General features: G+C 34.9%; 1 protein-coding gene and 2 long non-coding RNA genes across 3 annotated transcripts; all 3 read right to left on the bottom strand.

Annotated features, from left to right (window-relative positions):
* Positions 1 to 10,558: 10,558 nt before the first annotated feature.
* On the bottom strand, positions 10,559 to 14,704 carry LOC147481147 (uncharacterized). Its single transcript, XM_086575752.1, has 12 exons — positions 14,592 to 14,704; positions 14,431 to 14,451; positions 13,322 to 13,467; positions 13,140 to 13,230; positions 12,734 to 13,061; positions 12,462 to 12,545; positions 12,250 to 12,299; positions 12,085 to 12,149; positions 11,873 to 11,938; positions 11,621 to 11,719; positions 11,435 to 11,517; positions 10,559 to 10,714 (listed from the first exon to the last, which is right to left on the bottom strand). The coding sequence occupies exons 1-5, from the start codon at positions 14,660 to 14,662 to the stop codon at positions 13,019 to 13,021; spliced, it is 372 nt and encodes a 123-aa protein (XP_086431878.1). The 5' UTR covers positions 14,663 to 14,704; the 3' UTR covers positions 10,559 to 10,714; positions 11,435 to 11,517; positions 11,621 to 11,719; positions 11,873 to 11,938; positions 12,085 to 12,149; positions 12,250 to 12,299; positions 12,462 to 12,545; positions 12,734 to 13,018.
* Positions 14,705 to 14,796: 92 nt separating this feature from the next.
* On the bottom strand, positions 14,797 to 15,395 carry LOC147481146 (uncharacterized). The gene is made up of 3 exons (XR_015203674.1): positions 15,275 to 15,395; positions 15,024 to 15,117; positions 14,797 to 14,936 (listed from the first exon to the last, which is right to left on the bottom strand). It is a non-coding gene; the product is annotated as an uncharacterized LOC147481146 (long non-coding RNA).
* A 6,409-nt stretch (positions 15,396 to 21,804) lies between these two features.
* Positions 21,805 to 22,812, bottom strand: LOC147481145 (uncharacterized). The gene is made up of 3 exons (XR_015206055.1): positions 22,563 to 22,812; positions 22,266 to 22,379; positions 21,805 to 22,124 (listed from the first exon to the last, which is right to left on the bottom strand). It is a non-coding gene; the product is annotated as an uncharacterized LOC147481145 (long non-coding RNA).
* Positions 22,813 to 23,146: the final 334 nt, after the last annotated feature.

The raw sequence follows: 23,146 nt of genomic DNA, 5'->3' as shown, positions 1-23,146 counted from the left end.
AATTACGCCTAAGCAATCACCTATAAATAGGAGAACCATAACTACTTAGCATGACTTTGATCCTTATCTACCAAGGCAACTTCTATCATGGGGTGAATATTGTTGTTATTATACGTGTCACATTGTGATTATCTTGTGACTGGGGGATGAATTTGTAACATTTGTAAATACATTACTTACATTTCTCGTACCTCGGTATTTAAAAGATTACTCAATGAATCTTCAATTGGACACCTTAACTATAAGAGCATAGGATAATTCCATTTCATTGATGACTCGGCCTATTCACTTGTTAAACTTAGTTTCATGTAAGAGTTATAATTGGACAAATTTTTTACGAAGAACAAAGAATCTAAAGAGTTATTATTGAACGAAATAACCCTAATTGAAAAGTACCTCTATACAAATCATATTAAAATGAATACTACAACATCTCGACACAAATCATTTATTTCAAAATTTCAACATAACCTCTTTTGTATTTTTAACGTTTTTAAGAATGTGAGACCTGTCATAATGCATTTTCAACCAAATCCAATCATTTTCCAATCAATCCAACAAAAGCAAGGAAACAATAGTTTACAATACATTACGTAAAAGAAGATAACATCGCTCTCCCAGAAGACGTTATTACATATACAAACAACACTAAAGGTTACACGTAGGGTGCAACATGTTCCAATCTTAATGTACACGGCACGAAGAACATATTATGTCAAATCACATACCAAAATTCATTCATAAAACAAGATTCAAATGAATACATTTTATTTCTTCTTCATTTAAATCATATAAACGAATTCCCCGCGTATTTAACTAATTAACATGTGAAGGTAAAAGACATGCATTAAGCGACTTCATCGTTTCTGTATCATCTTACTCAAGGTAGACCTGGAATTCACAGATTAATAAAGAGAGGTCAGTGTAGTAAAAGATGTAGATCGAAAAGCTTCAGGCTCCAAAACTTTAAAGGACATTCATACTAAATATTACACGAATATTTGCAAATGCCAATTTTAAATCTAAAAGTGTAGCAAATATATGAAAACTTAAAATTCTTGATGAGCCCAAGGCATTCTGAAAACAGTAATAAAATTCAAGTTCATGCAAATACCGGAGAAATAAAATACAAAACCAGGTTATTTCACTAACAACAAACTCAACCATACTAACATTTAGTTCTGATTTTAACCATACTCACATGCCACGGATTAAATAGTGAGACCACAAAAGGTCGAGGATGGTAACAAAGAAATGCTTGAGAGCTAAAATTCAAACCCCATGAACAGTTACAATGTATATTTTAGGTTGTACATGTATATAAAATGTGTCATTGCTTTAATGCTTAGCATTAATCTTAATAGTTAGTACAAATTGTCCACCCCAAACTTCACCACAAGTATTTCCAAATCTCCCAATATCGAATTCTCAATCAACACAAACACATATATTATAAGATACGTTTTAATCATAAAATACCTATAAGGGCCTACCTTAATTGGATGAGATTTATAAAGAAGATTTTTGCAACTACAAACGCTCTATCTTCGTGACTCTTTGGCCTTCAGCTAGTTCAGTTACACACTCCTTTACCTCAGATTCGTATGGTATTTGGCCCTAACTAGAAATTAGATTTTGTTCTCGAGAAACAAAACAACTTAGACACCATTTTAGTGAGAAGTATTGAGCATAATATGGTGAAATGATCGAGACTAACAATTTAGACAAACACACTTTCGTAAGTCATAATTCTCAAAGATTCATGACCCAACAAAAACACAATCGAGTAGCCTCCACACATAATTTTTTTAATAGTTTTCCAATCTAAACCACTCAATTCTATATTTTCATATCCATGAACATAGAATAAACTGCATTATAAGGGAATTCTCTTATGTAACCATAATCCTCAAAGAAAGAACTAAAACTACCTAATAAGCACTCTAAACCCAACAATGTCAAATATAGTAATAGAAATAAGAACACTACATATGTGCTAGATTTTACGCTTTTAACCAATAAAAATCATCCCAAGTCAAACAATCCACCACCAAAGTAATCCAATTAATACCCCCACCTCACTAGTATACCAAATACCCAATACCACCAATGACTTTCAAAATCATAAAATTTTTGTAGTATTGTGTTTCATTAAAACAACGAAAGTCTATTCACCTAATAACTATGAGAAGAAGTTGTGTTTTATTAAAAGGTGGTGCTATGGCAACGTAGGGATTCAGTTATTCAAAATTAATAATTAATCTTCAACTGAGGTTTTGTAGTTAAGGGGCACTCCTACAACTTGCTTAAACACCGAAGTTGTATCAATGGCTTGAGTAATATTTGGAGGCTAGTAGAGCACCTTTGCTCAAAAATTGCTCTTGGGTTGCCTCAAACCAACGACAAATTTAAGCTAAACTTAGTCGGGTATATTGAGGAGAGTCTTTAAATTGTTGGTTATGGTATATGTTAGTTAAGAGTCTTACATATTACAATAAACCTTCTCTATCCTCACTACCTCATGTACTCTAGCAATTGGACAACCACTATATTAGTTTATGATGTATCCAAGTTTTTAAGTCCCCTTTTTACATCACCTAGTGAAGTAAGACTTAAAGAATGGCCTCCTTCCTCTTTTTAAGTCCCGCTTCTCAACACATTTATAATAGGGGAAGAAACAAAAAAGGACACTAGACTCACTCGATCCATAACATTGTGTTTTGTCAACCATGATCCGGATATAAATCACATAACAACCTAAATAACAATGGCAGATTAAGAATTCAATCAATAGAAATTGACTAATATCTCCGATCACTAATCATATATTACCATGATGCTTAAAAGAAACATCGAGATTAACTGAAGGATTTCTGCATAATGTAATATAAAATGCCTCCAAATCAATGGACGATAACGTATTGGTGTTAAGATATCATTATTTACATTATGCCTCATAAAGTTCTCTTTTTTCACTCAAGATCCCCAAAACTTCCCCAATCATATCGGTTCTAAGTACCAAAACAAACTAGTCGCTGAAACGTGAAAATAAAAAAACCACACCTATAAGATACTAATAACAGGATTTTAAATTATGAAACAAAAATGTGTTCAAGATCATTTCTTCAGTGTCACAACTCACAACACAAATTTCTGTAACAATTCCATCGACAAATGATTAGTGGGATTCCCCAGACTAGCTCAAGCACGCACCCATAATCAAGGACTGAGATGGCAAGGGAAAACATTATTTGAAATGCAGAAGCATAATTATGATAATACCTGCCCGACAAAGACATGGACAAGGAAGTGATTATCCTAGAATAGTTATTAAATGATGAAATGAGATCATGTTGACATACCAAATCGTCATCAAAAACTGTGAAACTTTTTTTTTTTTAATCTGAAAAGAAAAATGTCAACTCACTCTATTGAAATTTGCGATTGTAGAAATGGATACCCATCCTTGCCCATCCATGTACTTCTGCAAGTAAATGTCCTTGCAAAGATTCTCAGGATTGAAACAACCGATCAAGTGGATCACAATATAGTAAGTTAGACAAGTGATGATTAAAACAAAACTAAATTGAATAACACATTCAAGACAATACCACATATTGATTACCAGGAGTAATACTCTATTTGTTTTGCTAACCTAGCGAGGTAAAATAGGGTCTAGAGGTGCTAAAACATATAAGTTGTTGAATAAAAAATGGGAACACCCGTGCTGGTCTCAGGTTGGGGAACATTATATATTGGGGGAGGCATATTTGCAAGTGAAAAAAAAAACGCCAATAACATAGACAAATTAGATTACAAAAAATTCATATAATGAAAAATTACCCGAGGGAAGCCCGAGGGATTGACAAAAGGCGAAGAAGTTGGGGAGCTAACAAATGGGGCAATACTAGGTGACATATGTCTCACAAAATTTCTTTGAGGAACCCTCGCTACATGTGTCAATCCCTACTACCATTATAGCCCGATGAGTAGTGTTTTGAATCATGATTAGCAACACGATCATGCTCACCACTACTACATAAAACTCATATATACCACCTGTTATATACAATGGTAAAAAGCCTTTAGCCACTGTTTTCAAACCGTGGTAACAACCACCGTGACAAATACTTCTAACAAAACCGTGGTAAAAAGTGCCTATTATATACCACGATTTTAGCTAAAACAGTGGTATTAGGATTTGCGAACCGTGGTTAATAGTCTTTATAGTTTTCTCTATCCGAGGTGAACCGTGGGAAATAGTGATGTTATATACGACAGTTGGATAAAAACCGTGGTTTATAGAATATCCTTATACCTCAGTTCTTACAAAACCGTGGTTTATAGACATTTAAAAAAAATAAAATAAAAGCCCCAAATTATTCGATTTTCATCATATTCAACCCTGCAACCTGTCCATTTTCACCATATCCACATTGGATTTAAAAACACATTGCTCAAATAAACAATTCATAGTGCAAAAAAAAAAAAAAAAAAAAAAATAGACATTGAATTGCTAAAAGAAGTTTGAACTTGTTCCATTTGGCCAAAACATCAAAATAATAATGACCAACTTGTTCCATCTAAAACATCAAAATAATAGCGACCAACTCCTCCATGTCTAATACCATTATCACTCTCCAATTTCAAGTCATCACCAATATAATGAGCTGCAGGGAGCTTGTTTCAAAGTAACTATATAAACCGATGCCCCTCATTTCTTTTCATGAAACAAAACACCCCAAGTAAGTTAAAACTTTCTTCTTCAACAAGAATTTCTAAAACTTTTCTAGTACTTAGCTCATTTCTTTCAAGTACTAGAAAAGTTAACCAACAAAACTAAACACACTAGTCTTCAACTACTTTAACACAAGTTTAAAATGTGTCCCATCCAGAATATTAGGCGTGGCCTCATTCACCTTTGTCACCAAACATGACCTGCAGTTGAAAGATTTTGAATGTAAGGGACCGAGGACTAATGAAGTTTTCTTATAGCTATCGGGTGTTAAATGCTAGCACAAACGTAAAGATATAATGTTATGTATGAATAGCAGAATTAACTTCAGGCATATGGCATACCACACTCTCCGAACTCCGTGGTGGCAAGGACAAAGTTTCTTGGTGGAGGACCCGCGAAGATACGATCTCTTGTCGAGCGCCACTCCCCAAATTTTCCATATGTTAGCTTCCTGTAAATGTATCAATTAATAAAATAGATAACTTTAGAACCAATAATGCATCTATCCCATTCATGTGAATGCGTCAACAAAAGGAGGATTAGCATTACTTATAAATAAAACCAAATGAGAAAAGAGAAAACCATCATCAATTCTTAAAGGTGTTTACAATTAAATGGGAAAAATGCGACCCACCTTCAAAGAGTAGTCACATCCATAAGTATAATGGATAATAAAATTCTTTCCAACCTCAAGATCCCATGGGGGCTATTTCACCAATTTTGAAACGTTTTAGCACATAACATAGATAATTTTTTTTTATCTATCACAACTTATAAGGGATAAAAAAAAAAAAAACATGTATCATAAAGTCATCTGTTAAGACTATTCACGCTGAGTTTCCACCAGTTTTCTTCCTTAAGAAGATACATTCAACTAAAGGATATAATGCTTGAACTTGCGGTTTCAAAACAACTTTCCCAAATACTATGTTTAGCAATAACATTTTCACGAGATGCATCTTTACCCGGTCCAGCAAAGATATGTGTGGCCTTTTCCCTGGATTATCTACGGACCTCTGAGAATCTGTCATCCCGCGATCGTGAATGTTCTTTAAGCCGGACAACTTCTTGCCAAATCTGAAGTCTACAAGCTGTATTAATGGGGAAAAATACATGTTAATAATCTAATATCTAACTTGTGGTTGGAATGTCAAAATTTGCTACATCCACGATACCAAGAAAAAAAGGCCACTAACGAATCAGATCATAACAATGACGAATTTCTACAAAACTTTCAGCTCCATAATGACTACAAACTTTTGAAGAAATTTGAAACCACTGTCATATGTCATAAAAAGACCTTCCCAGGACACAATCTAATCCGTGAAAACGGATCCACCCCAAATTTTGCTAAGTAAAATTTTTCTATTGCTTTAGAAAATTATGCATATCAAGGAATATGTACAAATACAAACACCCATAAATGTAGCTTATAGTATTTTCCAAGACCAACCTGTACATAGCCTGCTACAAACAATGACACAGGCGGCACGGACAGTCGCGGATGATTCATCCAATGGGTACGGAAGGTATTGAAACAAACGGGCATGCCGGGCATGTGTTGATAATATTCCAATGTGTGTTTGATCAAAGCACAAGTGCATATAATTTGTGGTATAAAAGCAGATGGAATCAAGCTCTTCATCGTCTCTTTCTCTTTCAAGACTTGTGCTTCTTTACCCGGTTTGCTTAATCTTACGCTTTGAGAACCTTTTCAAGCTCGGCATGTTTTGTTAGTGGTCAAATATGTAAAGAATCAACTATCACTATATATTAAAGCGCCAAATTAAGAATATAAGCAATCACCAACCCGAGCCTCGAGAAAGAACAAGCCGGTGTCCGCTGTCTGGAATACATACATGTTCTCCACTCCTACTGATCGATATTATTGAGTAATTCAGATGTTTATCTAATAAGCATAGCATCACAAACACCATGAACTGAAGAAGGTTTAACAAGAAAATGTATTTTTGTTTAGGTCACCTTACCAAATCGAAAAGCTAAACTTTTGCCAGATTGGAAGCATCGGTTCTCTCGGCCAGATTCCTTTGGATAATTCAAAGTAATATCCTTCAACCTGATTTCCATGATATCATACAATTAGGAACATGAAATATTAGTTAACCGGGATAAAAAAAAAAAAATCAAAAAGATTGAAACATACTTCAACAGGAATCAAACTTCTCCTTTGTTACAAGAACACATACCACATACCACATGCATGCCTTGAAGTCTATACAATTTGCAATTGGTTTCACTTTAGAATTCTAAGTGAGACATAAGTAAGACACTCCTCAGCGTGCACAGGTCGGAAGTGTCCCTGTGTCGTGGGACCCCTTGATCCCCAATTTTTTTTTTTTTATGTTTCTATATTGTAGTCGGACTAATTTTCCTATATAAAAAGTGTGAGAGAAGGCCCGAAACTAACTTAACAGATCCTCCCATTGCTAACAAAGAAATATTAAACCGTGGGAGTAAATTGTCCTAAGAAAAACAAAATGTTGATATCTTAATACCTTCAAAGAAAGAATAAATCACATTTAAATAGACTCACAAGTCAAACAAGAAACTTATAAATAACCCAAGACAATATGTCTTACATCGATGCTAGCTCCCCGAAGACAACAACTTTTCACCGTATAAAGTTCTTGAAACCACGGAACCTCTTCATTTTTTCTTCATGCAATTCCAAAATTAGTTATCATACATCACCAAGATCATTCAAAGCATGCAAGAACGGATCAACCAAGACTCGCTACCTCTATTAGATATTATAAAAAAAAAAAATAGAATCAACTAGCCTACAACAATTAGAATGGAATCAGATATTTAAAAAGAAATTTCAATCTATTTGGGAAAATATTAATTGAAAGAAAAAAATACTAATCAAATATATTTTGACACTATTACCGGGTGGCCAAGACCTCAAACTCACTCTGCCAACAACATAAAAAAGCAATCCCCCTCTCCACCCCGCAACACAGAAAATTAGTTCAAAGATCCGTGAAGTATCTAAAGATGCACAAGAAAACTCTACTATATGTTTAGCTCGAATAGCATATTTATAGTGTAAAATAACCCGAAAGTCTCGGGCTTGGCTCGCTTAAGCTCTCGGCTTAACATACTATGAGCCGAGCTCGAGCTCGAGCTCAATTTAAAGCTTATTGAATTAGCTTGAGCCGAGCTTGAGCATGGTAAAGCTTCGGCTTGTTTAGCTCGAATTCCACCCTTATTATCGTATGTGATGTGAATCTTAATACATGCAGTTATCATTGTACCCAATAGTAGATTGGCGGAGATACACCCACTAAGGTTCCATAAGAGTGGTTATCTTAACTTCTAAAACGGACCTAAGGCGTGCATTGGTACAAAAAATAAAATAAGAGGAATGAGAGTAAAGCATACACTAGATAGGGGTCCAAGTCTATCCTACCCTAATCGCGATATATTAGACAAATCTTCCATAAATTTCTCATCCGCAATTAATGGCGTTGAAACTTTTCAATAAATTATGGGAATATGGGCTAAGCGAAAGGAAATGAAGAGCCCAATCCGGTTAGTATATGGATGTACACGGAACACCATACGTATATGGATGTACTTCCTACGAGTTTGTGTTTCTCTCAAGACATAACCTAGCTTGTAATTTTAAGTGAAGTTGCCAAGTTGGTGATCATCATTCTTCAAGAAATTTAGAAACATGTGGGGAAAAGCAGGTTGTATACAATTATCAAATATGATTAAAACAATGAGAAAATATACTTCATACACTTAATTAGGTCGGTGGGGCGTTATTGTTCTCTTATAACTAACACAAAGTCCCAAATACCACTTGTTTCTCAGCTCTTTGCATGAAATCGGACATAGCATTACTAATAAACAATTTAATCGAACACTTTATAGGCGGACTACAAACCAAAACAAAAGGAGATAAAATCGCAAACAACACATTATTTCCAGTTAAACAGAATTAAGGAGTTAAGAAGGAAGACAACTTATAGAGGGATGCAATCTAAGTTTGAGATTGGTAGAACTACAATAAATTTTTCCAAACCAACAAGAAAAAATAAATAAATAGAATGATTCCTCTTTTCAGTTCCAAATTGCCAAGACATGAGGATTTCAAAAGAGCGTAATTTGACGATAATCGTGATTACGACTATGAGCTTTGAATTAAAATGACAAATTTAATTTATAAATTTTGAAATCGCAATAAAAAGAAACACATAAAAATTTTGAACTAAAAGTTTAAATTCTTACCGTGATCAATTGAAAATGGAGATTTTTGAAGTGACCAAAATTGCAACGTAGATAGAACAACCTTGTCCTAAATGATGAACACGAATCGAGAAATCGAGAGAGCGTAAAACCCTAATGACTGTCCCGTTCACGTTCAATATAACGATGCTCCTTACACTGGAGCCAATAACATTTGAATATAGCAGCAGGATTATATAAGATCTGATTTTGAACAAGTGGATAATTACTCCTTCGTCAAATCTACAGACTAGAATACTATGCTCCAAGCTGGGTATGTTTATTACCTGTGTTCCAGTGTCAACATTCTTTATCTGTTTATGTTTGAGCGTGATTATCAATATGTGGGTGTATTCTTGTGTTAAAAGGTGTAGTATGTAAGTTGGTACATATTCTTATGCAAGTTGCCCACAACTTAATTATACTAATATACAAGTATGAGGGAAAAAAGACCAAACATAGAACAGGCCAAACATCAATCATCTCTCTCTGTTCTCTCCATTTTTCTTCATTTTGTAAAACTTCCGCCTGCTGAAAAAGAGAATGATATGGATGGATGCACATATTTAAATACTGGTCATATGCTTTTGACCAGTGTGAGCAATCAGATGGGAATTCTGGATGAACAGAGAATTAAATATAAAATGACAAGCACAAAGGGAAGAAGTATTCTAGTTTGCTTTATACTTGACAATTTTTAAAATGCTTAAACTATTGACAATGCATTTTTTGTTAGGTAGGAAAGTTAATTTTAAAGATCAATATGGAATTAAACGAATAGAAGATACACATGAATTGTAATTTGGTCACAGAATCTAGTTATACTTGGAAGGTGGATGTAGGAAAAATACAATGGAGAAATTGAGACACTTACCAGTTTATTCGCAGATGCAGCACTCTCATTTGAGCTTGGGGAAGTAACAAGTGCCAACTCCCAGCCTGCTCCACTAGCAGAATTGTAACCAGTAGAGGGGGCATCAGCTGAGGGAGCTTCTACAGCAGCAAAAAGAAATTTTAATTTAGTTGAGCTGCAGCTTGACTCATCAAAATTTCAAATATTATGAGAAGAAACTTTAATGTAGTTGGAGACTCGAGCAGACTTGCCAAAGTCAATTTAAGCCCAATGGTTTCAACGTGGTGACCAAGATATGGATATCACAAAGGGCAAGGGAAAACTTATTTCCTCACTCAAGTAAAACCTATAGCGGGTTATAAGTATAATTACTCTTGCAACTTCCCAAAATAATCTTTCAAATCTTTCTATATACCGTGTAACTTATTTATTTCTCTTCATCTTCTTTAGTTGAAATCTTAAGTTAATTGTAGATTTTGCACTATCAATAATAAGATGACAGAGATTACCAAATGGAACAATGGCAAGAAACAAAAGCATTTTTTCTCATCAAGGTCCGAAGCATATGGAGTAGCATCATTCAATCCCTGGAAGCCATGTGATTTTCAAATTTTCAGCAAGGATCACAAATTCCGACTAATATACAAATTGGTAACAGACAAGTATACAACCGTAAATCATGAAAGGCGTAAACTGGTTTGACTAGTTACCAATAGGTCAAGGCGGTTCAAAACCCAAGTTTGAATTTCCACTTCAACTGTTTCTGCTGGAGGGGAGATAGTGGGCGTATGGTCTCCTCTTCTGAAGGTTTATTGTACTCAATGGCTAAGATCTTTTTTAGGAGCAGCAATTTTGTCAACAGAAACCTGCTTAATGATATGAAGAATCACAGATGAGGGAGATTATTTTATTAAAAAAATAAAAATAAAAACATTGCAGAGCAGGGCAGTATGGCAAAGACTTCCTTATTGGACAGAAGATGGACTTGGGTGAGATACATAATAGGAATAGAGCATCAGTTAGTGACAAACTTCAACATTGACCAATCAAACCAGTAATTCTTAATCATAAGAAATTCCCACAAGTCAATATCCCCATGTTTTTAATACTTCTACTCACAAGACCATTTTTGTTATTAAAAAAAAACATTTGCTAAGAGTTAAGACCATTTGTCCATTTGTTGACACCCATATCTGTCCAAACTCATCACCTCTGTGACGAACAAAGACAGCTAGCATGAACACCATGCAGATGAAATTATAAGTATTACAAATGTTTCAAGCTGTATAGCCACAAGAAAATGACATCTCCATGTACAGCTGCAAGCAATTATCACCATGTTACTCTATTCTAATCAATAAAATGGAGATTTTACCCTCTGTTTCAGATATATTAATAAACATTTTCTTTTAAACGAAACGGTGTTTTTACAAATTAACATGATGTTACTAAGAGCCGATAAACAGGATTTCAATTTTTGGTCAGCAACAATTAAGGGCCGGTCAATTTTAAATTAGGTATAATGATGACGCATTTATACATCTCAACAAGTTTTCCTGACATTTAAGAATAGTAATTGTCCCTACCTTATTACTGTGAACTGATGAGGCTCGTGGAGCATCTCTCACATACTCTTCCATAGCTGTTAAAAATGATGCTGGGGGCTGCACTGTTGATAAGCAAAATAGTTTAGTAAGGTCTTGTATAATAGCAACAATAGCCTAAGCTGTTCACTTGTTCAGGTATCCGTTAAAAAAACATTCAAAAGGCACCAGTAGAAAACCAGAAATCTGTTCAATCTTGATAAACCTCTCTCCACGACCAAGATCGATGCTTTTGCATATTTCGTAAAACTCAGACAGTCTCTCCGCCTGGAACTTCGAGGGAAAAGAAAAGGAAATGTTACGAGGCTAAGACAGTTACATCATAACATAGAAGAGCCCATATAAGATATCTCCCTAGAGAAAAGAATACAAGGATATAGGAATTAACAATATAAATAAATATTATGACAAAAGCGATACCTGCTGACCCGCCCTCCGGTATATATCAAGTGCTAATACAGCATCATGGCGTGGCATCTCAAAGAACTACCACAATCCCATTAAAGAAAGCATTAAATTGCAGAACGGCATACTAAACATCCATTACCAAATAATTGACCGCAGCACCACTAATAGCAGCATAGCATGCCACAATGAATTGCAAACTTTAAGTTTAAAGGGAAGGACTATACCTTATCAACATTTTAACTGTACCATCACTAATAGCACTGTAAATTTTCTTGCTTTCTGCAGCAACCTATTTGACATTACCAAAAGGACAAAAGAACTGAATTTACATTTTGCAAGAATATCATCCTAGAGAAATAACAGAGATACATCACATGTTGGTCAACTACCATTGAAAGTGCTAGCTGAATAACAAAATTATAACCGCTGCTCCTTGTGGCTGCACATCAAAAATCATAAACAAATTTTAATCTTCCACTTATTTACTTGGAGAAATTATGTAGTTGTGTGAATCTATTAGGTTCTATATAGTTCTAAGACATGGAAGAAGTATTTAATTTGGTATCCTTTGACACTTGAATGGAAAATCGTCAATGTGTACCTGGCAACCAAGAACACGAAAAAGAAGCTGTTGCAAAGCTGGTATTTGCTCAAGTAACTCAGCAGTATCCAGATCCCTTGTTCTCTGGAGATAATATCCAAACCATACATCATCATGGACTACTACAGATAAGAATATGTATGGATTTAAACAAATGTAAAAGGAAGAGATGGGTTGTCAATGCAATACAAAAGGTTATAGAGTTTGAAAAAAGATTTGCATGCAGCCCAGTAATATATTATCAAGGAAATCAAATCATTTAGATTTCAAACCTTTGAAGCCTCAATATTGTAATCAACATCATCATACAGAGGCCCACCAATAAAGAAACCATCTGGTCCAGTTGTCGTTTCCAGCACTAATTCACCTTTCTGCAGACCCTCGATATACAATCCCGGTCGACCAGAAAAGGACCGTCCTACAGATTGGAACTGTCGGGTAATCTTTCTCGAGTTTGTCGGGTAAAGTCATTTTTTTGGTAGTGACTCTTGGACTCATATCATTCACTGAGAGCTCAGATCCTTGTGTAACAGATATTTGTGATGTCACTGAATCCTTCATAATATGTTGCTCAGTGTGTATAGAGGAAGCTTGCCAACCCTTGTTACCAACAGCAAGCTTGTAAAGCATCACCTAGATCCATCAAATTGAACTTTGATTGACCCGATTATTTGTTACCTGGTTCGTTTCAAACCCTGCCCAGCTGTTGTAGGCAACACACAATCTGACAAAGATACTTGCCCAACATCAACACTTCCCAGAACATCAACTACAACAAAGCATACCATAGAAGAGAAAGGTCATAAAGGAACTTAAGATTGAGAAGGAAAAAAAAAATAGAGAAACAAAAATCCACTCACAAGTTTCTCCTGATACTTGAACCAAGTCTTTTTCTAAGCCTGATCTTGTTGCAACAAACAAACCAGTTTCTGATTTATAGACTCCTCCGCTCTCATTTGTAGATGTTCTTACAAGATTACCGGTGCGGCGGTACCCATCACACCAGCTGAGATAAAACAATCGACACAACAGAGATGTCAAATAGGTAAACATAATATTTGAAAAAAGTAAAAGAAAACAATGAGATGAAATTTCAAAATACAAGTTCCCCTGGATACTTCAACAACAATTTCCACAAATGTGATTGTGAGGGAACATCATCTAGTGAAATGAGATCCAACACTGCTGGAGTGTGGGACTTTTGCTCCAATTGTTGCCAGTTGAGCTCCTCCAAACCATGCCCAGTAGCCATACCAGAGGCTGAAGATGTCATATGATGCAGTTCACCAATATCATGTTGTTCATGATGAACTAAAAGTGACGGAGGTATGGTGTCCTAATCTATCAACTTATTTGGGACCAAAACCTCAACAGATGCATTGAGCAAAGTGTCTGAAACAATGGTGCGAGGCACTGGTTGAACAAACCGAGCAGCCATTTCTTTCTTGTGGCTGTTGATTTCACGACCCAGAGTATTTGTCATCTGAGAGAGGAATTTCCGACTCAGAATCAGATGTAATCTTCAGCTTGCTGTTTCCAACACAAGATAAAGGATCAAATCCACAACTTGGGTGAGAATGTGCCACTGACCCTTCACCTATACAATCCATCAAAGAAGTTGAATTCACTATATCCCACTGAACCTGGTAAGGGACCATCACTTTCAGCAACCTTATAAGCAATTATTTTATTCTGAAGCAATTTGGGGGTATATGGCCTTGTGTCCCAAAACTCTTCGCAACAGGAACAGTGTCTTTCACTCGATGAAGCAAGCATACGATGCTTAAGTAGCAGTTTCTTATCTACAAAACCTTCATGATCAATTACCAATTTACCCACCAATAACCTATATGTTTTAGAGTTGGATTTCTTTTCTGTGACAGATGAAAAGAGACAAGCTTCACACATTCCATGTACATCAGAAAGCTTAAAATGTTAAAAAGGAATCATCAATGGCAAAGTTAAGAACCTTATCAACTTTGGTTCCTTGCTTTTCCAGCATCCCGTCAAGTTGCACAAAAGGAAGATACAAACAAGAGAAAATTTCAATAAAATGATATTCAAACCAAGAAAGAAAATATGGGACGCAAAAAGAATAAATTTATAACGATAAATGAAAAGATTGTAAACCTTTTCTGCTTGAACCACAGTTCTAGGTAATCCATCAAGAATGAACCTTTCTGACATGATGGCCTCTTCATTGCTTCATCGATTATTCCAACAACCAAGTCATCAGTAACAAGTTCTCCTATAAACGAGCTCCACAATCAGGAATCGACAACAAATATAAACTTGTCTCATGACCAAAGAACACTTTGTAAAGTGTATACCTTCTCCATTGCTTCTTTCGCCTTAATTTCAAGAGGTGTTTTAGTAGAAACAACAGCTCTGAGCATATCGCCTGTAGCCAAGTGGCACAAACAACAGTCATCCTTGATAATAGGAGACTGGGTTCCTTTTCTGATCTGGGTGGACCTGTCAGTCAACTAATTTTTATTAATAGGTTTATCATATGTATTTAAATAAATCTTTAATCTAAAATGATAAAAAAAATACACATACTTGACACCATAATCTGGAATGGAATTTTTTTTCCATGTGGACCAAAAACCAGAATGCTGACAATGGTATATAAACATTGCAACAACACGTTCACCTAATCATACAAATGTTTTATGTAATATTCGATGTTGTCACTCAATAAGACGATAAGGAATTATCCCCTTGATAATCTAGAAAAAATTGTTACAAACAATTGAAATCAATCCTACTCACTTTATAAAGCCTTAAAAGGCAGTAAAAGTTTTTAATACCTTTGAAAGTTTGAAACTCACATCCAAATTCTAAGCTACAAACACAGACAAAGTACGACTTTACAGCCAAAATTATAGTCAAATCAATCAATTAGGGGTATAATATAAATCAAAATAAAAAATAAAAATAAAAATCATAATGTTTAAAGCCCCAAAATGAAATACCCATTCATCTCGCTCAAGAATCAGCAAAACATTAAAAAAAAAAAAATGTATACCGATGAGAATGAGACGCTTATCGGGTTTGGATTGACACTTGAGCCGACGAAAAAATCGATCATTGTATTATCTACTGATGGCACGTTCTCCAAATCCACTGCGGTAGAGCTCGCCATTATTTTATTTTTTCTGTCTCTCTCTGTGAAGAACCCCCGGGATTGGAAAAATGAGGAGTTTTTTTGGGTTGGTGTAACCAAATATTGAAATTATACCTGCCTGCCAATTTGCAGACGTTGGTTTCAAAGCTTGAAATTAGCAAAAGCAGATCAAGTCTGGAACTGAAATCTTTAGTGGCGAGGTGGAGAGAGAAGATAGTAAACTTTATGACGGTCTCTAAATGTTTTAGTGGGAAATTGAAATTTGGGCGGCATACTTAAATTTTTCACCGAGATAACAGGGGGAAGAAAATGGTTAAGGGCTGTCAGTCACATCTTCTTCCATCTAATCTATCTAACAAATAGAGAAGTGGGGCCAAAAGGACCTATCTAATGGTAGGTAATCATTCTTACCAAAATATGATTCGGTAGATCTAAGATCTAAGTGTGTGGAGAGTTTGTACAATTTTTTGTTAATCAATACCATTGAAATCTATCCAAAAATCAGCTAAATGTCAACAATTGTTGCTAGACTTATAAATTGTTCTATTTGGCCCATAAATAAACCGGGCCTCCAATTTTGACATGGTAGTGCATAATTGCCCCACCTAATTGATGCTATTGGGCTTATGAATAATGGGCAATTGGGATGGCCTTACCGAAGTCGCGACAAGTTGTTGGGGTAGCGCCGCGCCGCCGAGGTCTCACGCGTCGTGAGGCACGCATACCCTCGTGAACGCATAAAAATAACGACTTTGGAAACAACCTCCGCGATTCGCACAACATGGTTTCCACTTTCCATAACCAAAATCGGTTCTTTTAACCATATGGGACCCGATCCCGTTCAAACCACTAGTTCAACTAAAACTCTTATGGTTCTTTGTTAAAAAAGTAGTAAACTATATATTTAATTAATGTTAACAAATATAAAATAAAAAATAATTAATATTTGGGTTGAGTAAAAATCACCGAAGTTGAACCGATTTTTAACCGAAGTTTAATGGCTTCTAACTTGAATCGAATAGTTCAAATTGGTGTTGAAACCGGTCTATGTTGAACCAAGGGTAGCTCAGGACTCGCTTCATGCTTGAACTAGCCGAAGTCAGTAAAACCATGGGCACAAGCACTTCGTGCTAGAACAAATGCTACTAACCCTACACACGACTTGGTTCGATTAAGCTTGACGTAGAAAATTATGAGTTGGCAAAAGATAGCTTCAATCATATTGTCAACCGGGTGCACTGAGTTGAAAGACTTGATGGGCATATCATAATTGATGTAGATCTCAACATTTATGCCAACTTGGTCTATTTGAAAACGATATTACTTAACTTCGGCTAGATGATTAAACATGATAAAACTTTAGGTTTGCATTAGAATCACATAACACTAAATCTTAATCTATATAATCTTAATCTTACTCAGATAACTAATAACTTTACGTTGAGTAGATGCCTTATTTGAATTTTGATTCCCGGGGGCATAAAGGATGTAAAACATGGGAATTAGCTAAGCTAAAGCAATATTTCTCTAGAGATTGCTACAAACTTCGAAATCAAATGTAATAAATCACATTACATACACTAAATTGGTGTTGCTATCCCTCGGTTAGTAATTACGCCTAAGCAATCACCTATAAATAGGAGAACCATAACTACTTAGCATGACTTTGATCCTTATCTACCAAGGCAACTTCTATCATGGGGTGAATATTGTTGTTATTATAATGTCACATTGTGATTATCTTGTGACTGGGGGATGAATTTGTAACATTTGTAAATACATTACTTACATTTCTCGTACCTCGGTATTTAAAAGATTACTCAATGAATCTTCAATTGGACACCTTAACTATAAGAGCATAGGATAATTCCATTTCATTGATGACTCGGCCTATTCACTTGTTAAACTTAGTTTCATGTAAGAGTTATAATTGGACAAAATTTTTACGAAGAACAAAGAATCTAAAGAGTTATTATTGAACGAAATAACCCTAATTGAAAAGTACCTCTATACAAATCATATTAAAATGAATACTACAACATCTCGACACAAATCATTTATTTCAAAATTTCAACATAACCTCTTTTGTATTTTTAACGTTTTTAAGAATGTGAGACCTGTCATAATGCATTTTCAACCAAATCCAATCATTTTCCAATCAATCCAACAAAAGCAAGGAAACAATAGTTTACAATACATTACGTAAAAGAAGATAACATCGCTCTCCCAGAAGACGTTATTACATATACAAACAACACTAAAGGTTACACGTAGGGTGCAACATGTTCCAATCTTAATGTACACGCACGAAGAACATATTATGTCAAATCACATACCAAAATTCATTCATAAAACAAGATTCAAATGAATACATTTTATTTCTTCTTCATTTAAATCATATAAAATGAATTCCCAGCGTTTTAACTAATTAACATGTGAAGGTAAAAGACATGCATTAAGCGACTTCATCGTTTCTGTATCATCTTACTCAAGGTAGACCTGGAATTCACAGATTAATAAAGAGAGGTCAGTGTAGTAAAAGATGTAGATCGAAAAGCTTCAGGCTCCAAAACTTTAAAGGACATTCATACTAAATATTACACGAATATTTGCAAATGCCAATTTTAAATCTAAAAGTGTAGCAAATATATGAAAACTTAAAATTCTTGATGAGCCCAAGGCATTCTGAAAACAGTAATAAAATTCAAGTTCATGCAAATACCAGAAGAGAAATAAAATACAAAACCAGTTATTTCACTAACAACAAACTCAACCATACTAACATTTAGTTCTGATTTTAACCATACTCACATGCCACGGATTAAATAGTGAGACCACAAAAGGTCGAGGATGGTAACAAAGAAATGCTTGAGAGCTAAAATTCAAACCCCATGAACAGTTACAATGTATATTTTAGGTTGTACATGTATATAAAATGTGTCATTGCTTTAATGCTTAGCATTAATCTTAATAGTTAGTACAAATTGTCCACCCCAAACTTCACCACAAGTATTTCCAAATCTCCCAATATCGAATTCTCAATCAACACAAACACATATATTATAAGATACGTTTTAATCATAAAATACCTATAAGGGCCTACCTTAATTGGATGAGATTTATAAAGAAGATTTTTGCAACTACAAACGCTCTATCTTCAGACTCTTTGGCCTTCGCTAGTTCAGTTACACACTCCTTTACCTGTATTCGTATGGTATTTGGCCCTAACTAGAAATTAGATTTTGTTCTGAGAAACAAAACAACTTAGACACCATTTTAGTGAGAAGTATTGAGCATAATATGGTGAAATGATCAGACTAACAATTTCGACAAACACACTCAGAAGTCATAATTCTCAAAGATTCATGACCCAACAAAACACAATCAAGTAGCCTCCACACATAATTTTTTTTAATAGTTTTCCAATCTAAACCACTCAATTCTATATTTTCATATCCATGAACATAGAATAAACTGCATTATAAGGGAATTCTCTTATGTAACCATAATCCTCAAAGAAAGAACTAAAACTACCTAATAAGCACTCTAAACCCAACAATGTCAAATATAGTAATAGAAATAAGAACACTACATATGTGCTAGATTTTACGCTTTTAACCAATAAAAATCATCCCAAGTCAAACAATCCACCACCAAAGTAATCCAATTAATACCCCCACCTCACTAGTATACCAAATACCCAATACCACCAATGACTTTCAAAATCATAAAATTTTTGTAGTATTGTGTTTCATTAAAACAACGAAGTCTATTCACCTAAATAACTATGAGAAGAAGTTGTGTTTTATTAAAAGGTGGTGCTATGGCAACGTAGGGATTCAGTTATTCAAAATTAATAATTAATCTTCAACTGAGGTTTTGTAGTTAAAGGGGCACTCCTACAACTTGCTTAAACACCGAGTTGTATCATGGCTTGAGTAATATTTGGAGGGCTAGTAGAGCACCTTTGCTCAAAAAATTGCTACTGGTTGCCTCAAACCAACGACAAATTTAAGCTAAACTTAGCTGGTATATTGAGGAGAGTCTTTAAATTGTTGGTTATGGTATATGTTAGTTAAGAGTCTTACATATTACAATAAACCTTCTCTATCCTCACTACCTCATGTACTCTAGCAATTGGACAACCACTATATTAGTTTATGATGTATCCAAGTTTTTTAAGTCCCCGTTTTACATCACCTAGTGAAGTAAGACTTAAAGAATGGCCTCCTTCCTCTTTTTTAAGTCCCTGCTTCTCAACACATTTATAATAGGGAAGAAACAAAAAGGACACGACAGACTCGATCATAACATGTGTTTTGTCAACCATGATCCAGATATAAATCACATAACAACCTAAATAACAATGGCAGATTAAGAATTCAATCAATAGAAATTGACTAATATCTCTGGATCACTAATCATATATTACCAGGATGCTTAAAAAGAAACATCAGATTAACTGGAAGGATTTCTGCATAATGTAATATAAAATGCGCCTCCAGTCAATGGACGTATAACGTATTGGTGTTAAGATATCATTATTTACATTATGCCTCATAAAGTTCTCTTTTTTCACTCAAGATCCCCAAAACTTCCCCAATCATATCGGGTTCTAAGTACCAAAACAAACTAGTCGAAAACGTGAAAATAAAACCACGACCACCTATAAGATACTAATAACAGATTTTAAATTATGAAACAAAAATGTGTTCAAGATCATTTCTTGATGTCACAACTCACAACACAAATTTCTGTAACAATTCCATCGACAAATGATTAGTGGGATTCCCCATACTAGCTCAAGCACGCACCCATAATCAAGGACTGAGATGGCAAGGGAAAACATTATTTGAAATGCGTAAGCATAATTATGATAATACCTGCCCGACAAAGACATGGACAAGGAAGTGATTATCCTAGAATAGTTATTAAATGATGAAATGAGATCATGTTGACATACCAAATCGTCATCAAAAACTGTGAAACTTTTTTTTTTTTTATCTGAAAAGAAAAATGTCAACTCACTCTATTGAAATTTGCGATTGTAGAAATGGATACCCATCCTTGCCCATCCATGTATACGCAAGTAAATGTCCTTGCAAAGATTCTCAGGATTGAAACAACCGATCAAGTGGATCACAATATAGTAAGTTAGACAAGTGATGATTAAAACAAAACTAAATTGAATAACACATTCAAGACAATACCACATATTGATTACCTGGAGTAATACTCTATTTGTTTTGCTAACCTAGCAGGTAAAGTAGGGTCTAGAGGTGCTAAAAACATATAAGTTGTTGAATAAAAAATGGGAACACCCGTGCTGGTCTCAGGTTGGGGAACATTATATATTGGGGGAGGCATATTTGCAAGTGAAAAAAAAAACGTCAATAACATAGACAAATTAGATTACAAAAAATTCATATAATGAAAAATTACCTGAGGGAAGCCCGAGGGATTGACAAAAGGCCGAACAGGCTGGGAGCTAACAAATGGGGCAATACTAGGTGACATATGTCTCACAAAATTTCTTTGAGGAACCCTCTGCTACATGTGTCAATCCCTACTACCATTATAGCCCCGATGAGTAGTGTTTGAATCATGATTAGCAACACGATCATGCTCACCACTACTACATAAAACTCATATACCACTCATATATACAATGGTAAAAGCCTTTAGCCATCATTTTTCAAACCGTGGTAACAACCACCGTGACAAATACTTCTAACAAAACCGTGGTAAAAGTGCCTATTATATACCACGATTTTAGCTAAAACAATGGTATTAGGATTTGCGAACCGTGGTTAATAGTCTTTATAGTTTTCTATCCGAGGTGAACCGTGGGAAATAGTGATGTTATATCGACGACAGTTGGATAAAACCGTGGTTTATAGAATATCCTTATACCTCAGTTCTTACAAAACCGTGGTTTATAGACATTTAAAAAAAAAATAAAATAAAAGCCCCAAATTATTTGATTTTCATCATATTCAACCTCGCAACCTGTCCATTTTCACCATATCCACATTGGATTTAAAAACACATTGCTCAAATAAACAATTCATAGTGCAAAAAAAAAAAAAAAAAAAAATAGACATTGAATTGCTAAAAGAAGTTTGAACTTGTTCCATTTGGCCAAAACATCAAAATAATAATGACCAACTTGTTCCATCTAAAACATCAAAATAATAGCGACCAACTCCTCCATGTCTAATACCATTATCACTCTCCAATTTCAAGTCATCACCAATATAATGAGCTGCAGGAGCTTGTTTCAAAGTAACTATATAAACCGATGCCCCTCATTTCTTTTCATGAAACAAAACACCCCAAGTAAGTTAAAACTTTCTTCTTCAACAGTAAATTCTAAAACTTTTCTAGTACTTAGCTCATTTCTTTCAAGTACTAGAAAAGTTAACCAACAAAACTAAACACACTAGTCTTCAACTACTTTAACACAAGTTTAAAATGTGTCCCATCCAGGAATATTAGCTGTGGCCTCATTCACCTTTGTCACCAAACATGACCTGCAGTTGAAAGATTTTGAATGTAAGGGACTGAGGACTAATGAAGTTTTCTTATAGCTATCGGGTGTTAAATGCTAGCACAAACGTAAAGATATAATGTTATGTATGAATAGCAGAATTAACTTCAGGCATATGGCATACCACACTCTCCGGAACTCCAGGTGGTGGCAAGGACAAGTTTCTTGGTGGAGGACCACGAAGATACGATCTCTTGTCGAAGCGCCACTCCCCAAATTTTCCATATGTTAGCTTCCCCTGTAAATGTATCAATTAATAAAATAGATAACTTTAGAACCAATAATGCATCTATCCCATTCATGTGAATGCGTCAACAAAAGGAGGATTAGCATTACTTATAAATAAAACCAAATGAGAAAAGAGAAAACCATCATCAATTCTTAAAGGTGTTTACAATTAAATGGGAAAAATGCGACCCACCTTCAAAGAGTAGTCACATCCATAAGTATAATGGATAATAAAATTCTTTCCAACCTCAAGATCCCATGGGGGCTATTTCACCAATTTTGAAACGTTTTAGCACATAACATAGATAATTTTTTTTTTATCTATCACAACTTATAAGGGATAAAAAAAAAACATGTATCATAAAGTCATCTGTTAAGACTATTCACGCTGAGTTTCCACCAGTTTTCTTCCTTAAGAAGATACATTCAACTAAAGGATATACGCTTGAACTTGCAGTTTCCAAAACAACTTTCCCAAATACTATGTTTAGCAATAACATTTTCACAGAGATGCATCTTTACCGGTCACCAAGAAGATATGTGTGGCCTTTTCCCTGGATTATCTCCGGACCTCACGAGAATCTGTCATCCCGCAGATCGTGAATGTTCTTTCGCCAGACAACTTCTTGCCAAATCTGAAGTCTACAAGCTGTATTAATGGGGAAAAATACATGTTAATAATCTAATATCTAACCTGTGGTTGGAATGTCAAGCTGCTACATCCTGATACCAAAAAAAAAAGGCCACTAACGAATCAGATCATAACAATGACGAATT

The sequence above is a fragment of the Coptis chinensis genome, chromosome 8, assembly GCF_015680905.1.
Source record: "Coptis chinensis isolate HL-2020 chromosome 8, ASM1568090v1, whole genome shotgun sequence".
Taxonomy (NCBI): domain Eukaryota; kingdom Viridiplantae; phylum Streptophyta; class Magnoliopsida; order Ranunculales; family Ranunculaceae; genus Coptis; species Coptis chinensis.
The sequence above is the reverse complement of the archived record's forward strand: the minus strand, read 5'-3'. Positions and strand labels throughout refer to the sequence as shown.

Bases quoted from the DNA above. Each gene is read 5' to 3' on its own strand.
- LOC147481147 (XM_086575752.1), bottom strand. From the start codon at position 14,662: ATGAAGAGGCCATCATGTCAGAAAGGTTCATTCTTGATGGATTACCTA. The intron at 14,452-14,591 runs GTTTACAATCTT...ATGCTGGAAAAG, and splicing joins CTGTGGTTCAAGCAGAAAAG to CAAGGAACCAAAGTTGATAA. The intron at 13,468-14,430 runs GTTCTTAACTTT...GTTTTATCTCAG, and splicing joins AAGGAACCAAAGTTGATAAG to CTGGTGTGATGGGTACCGCC.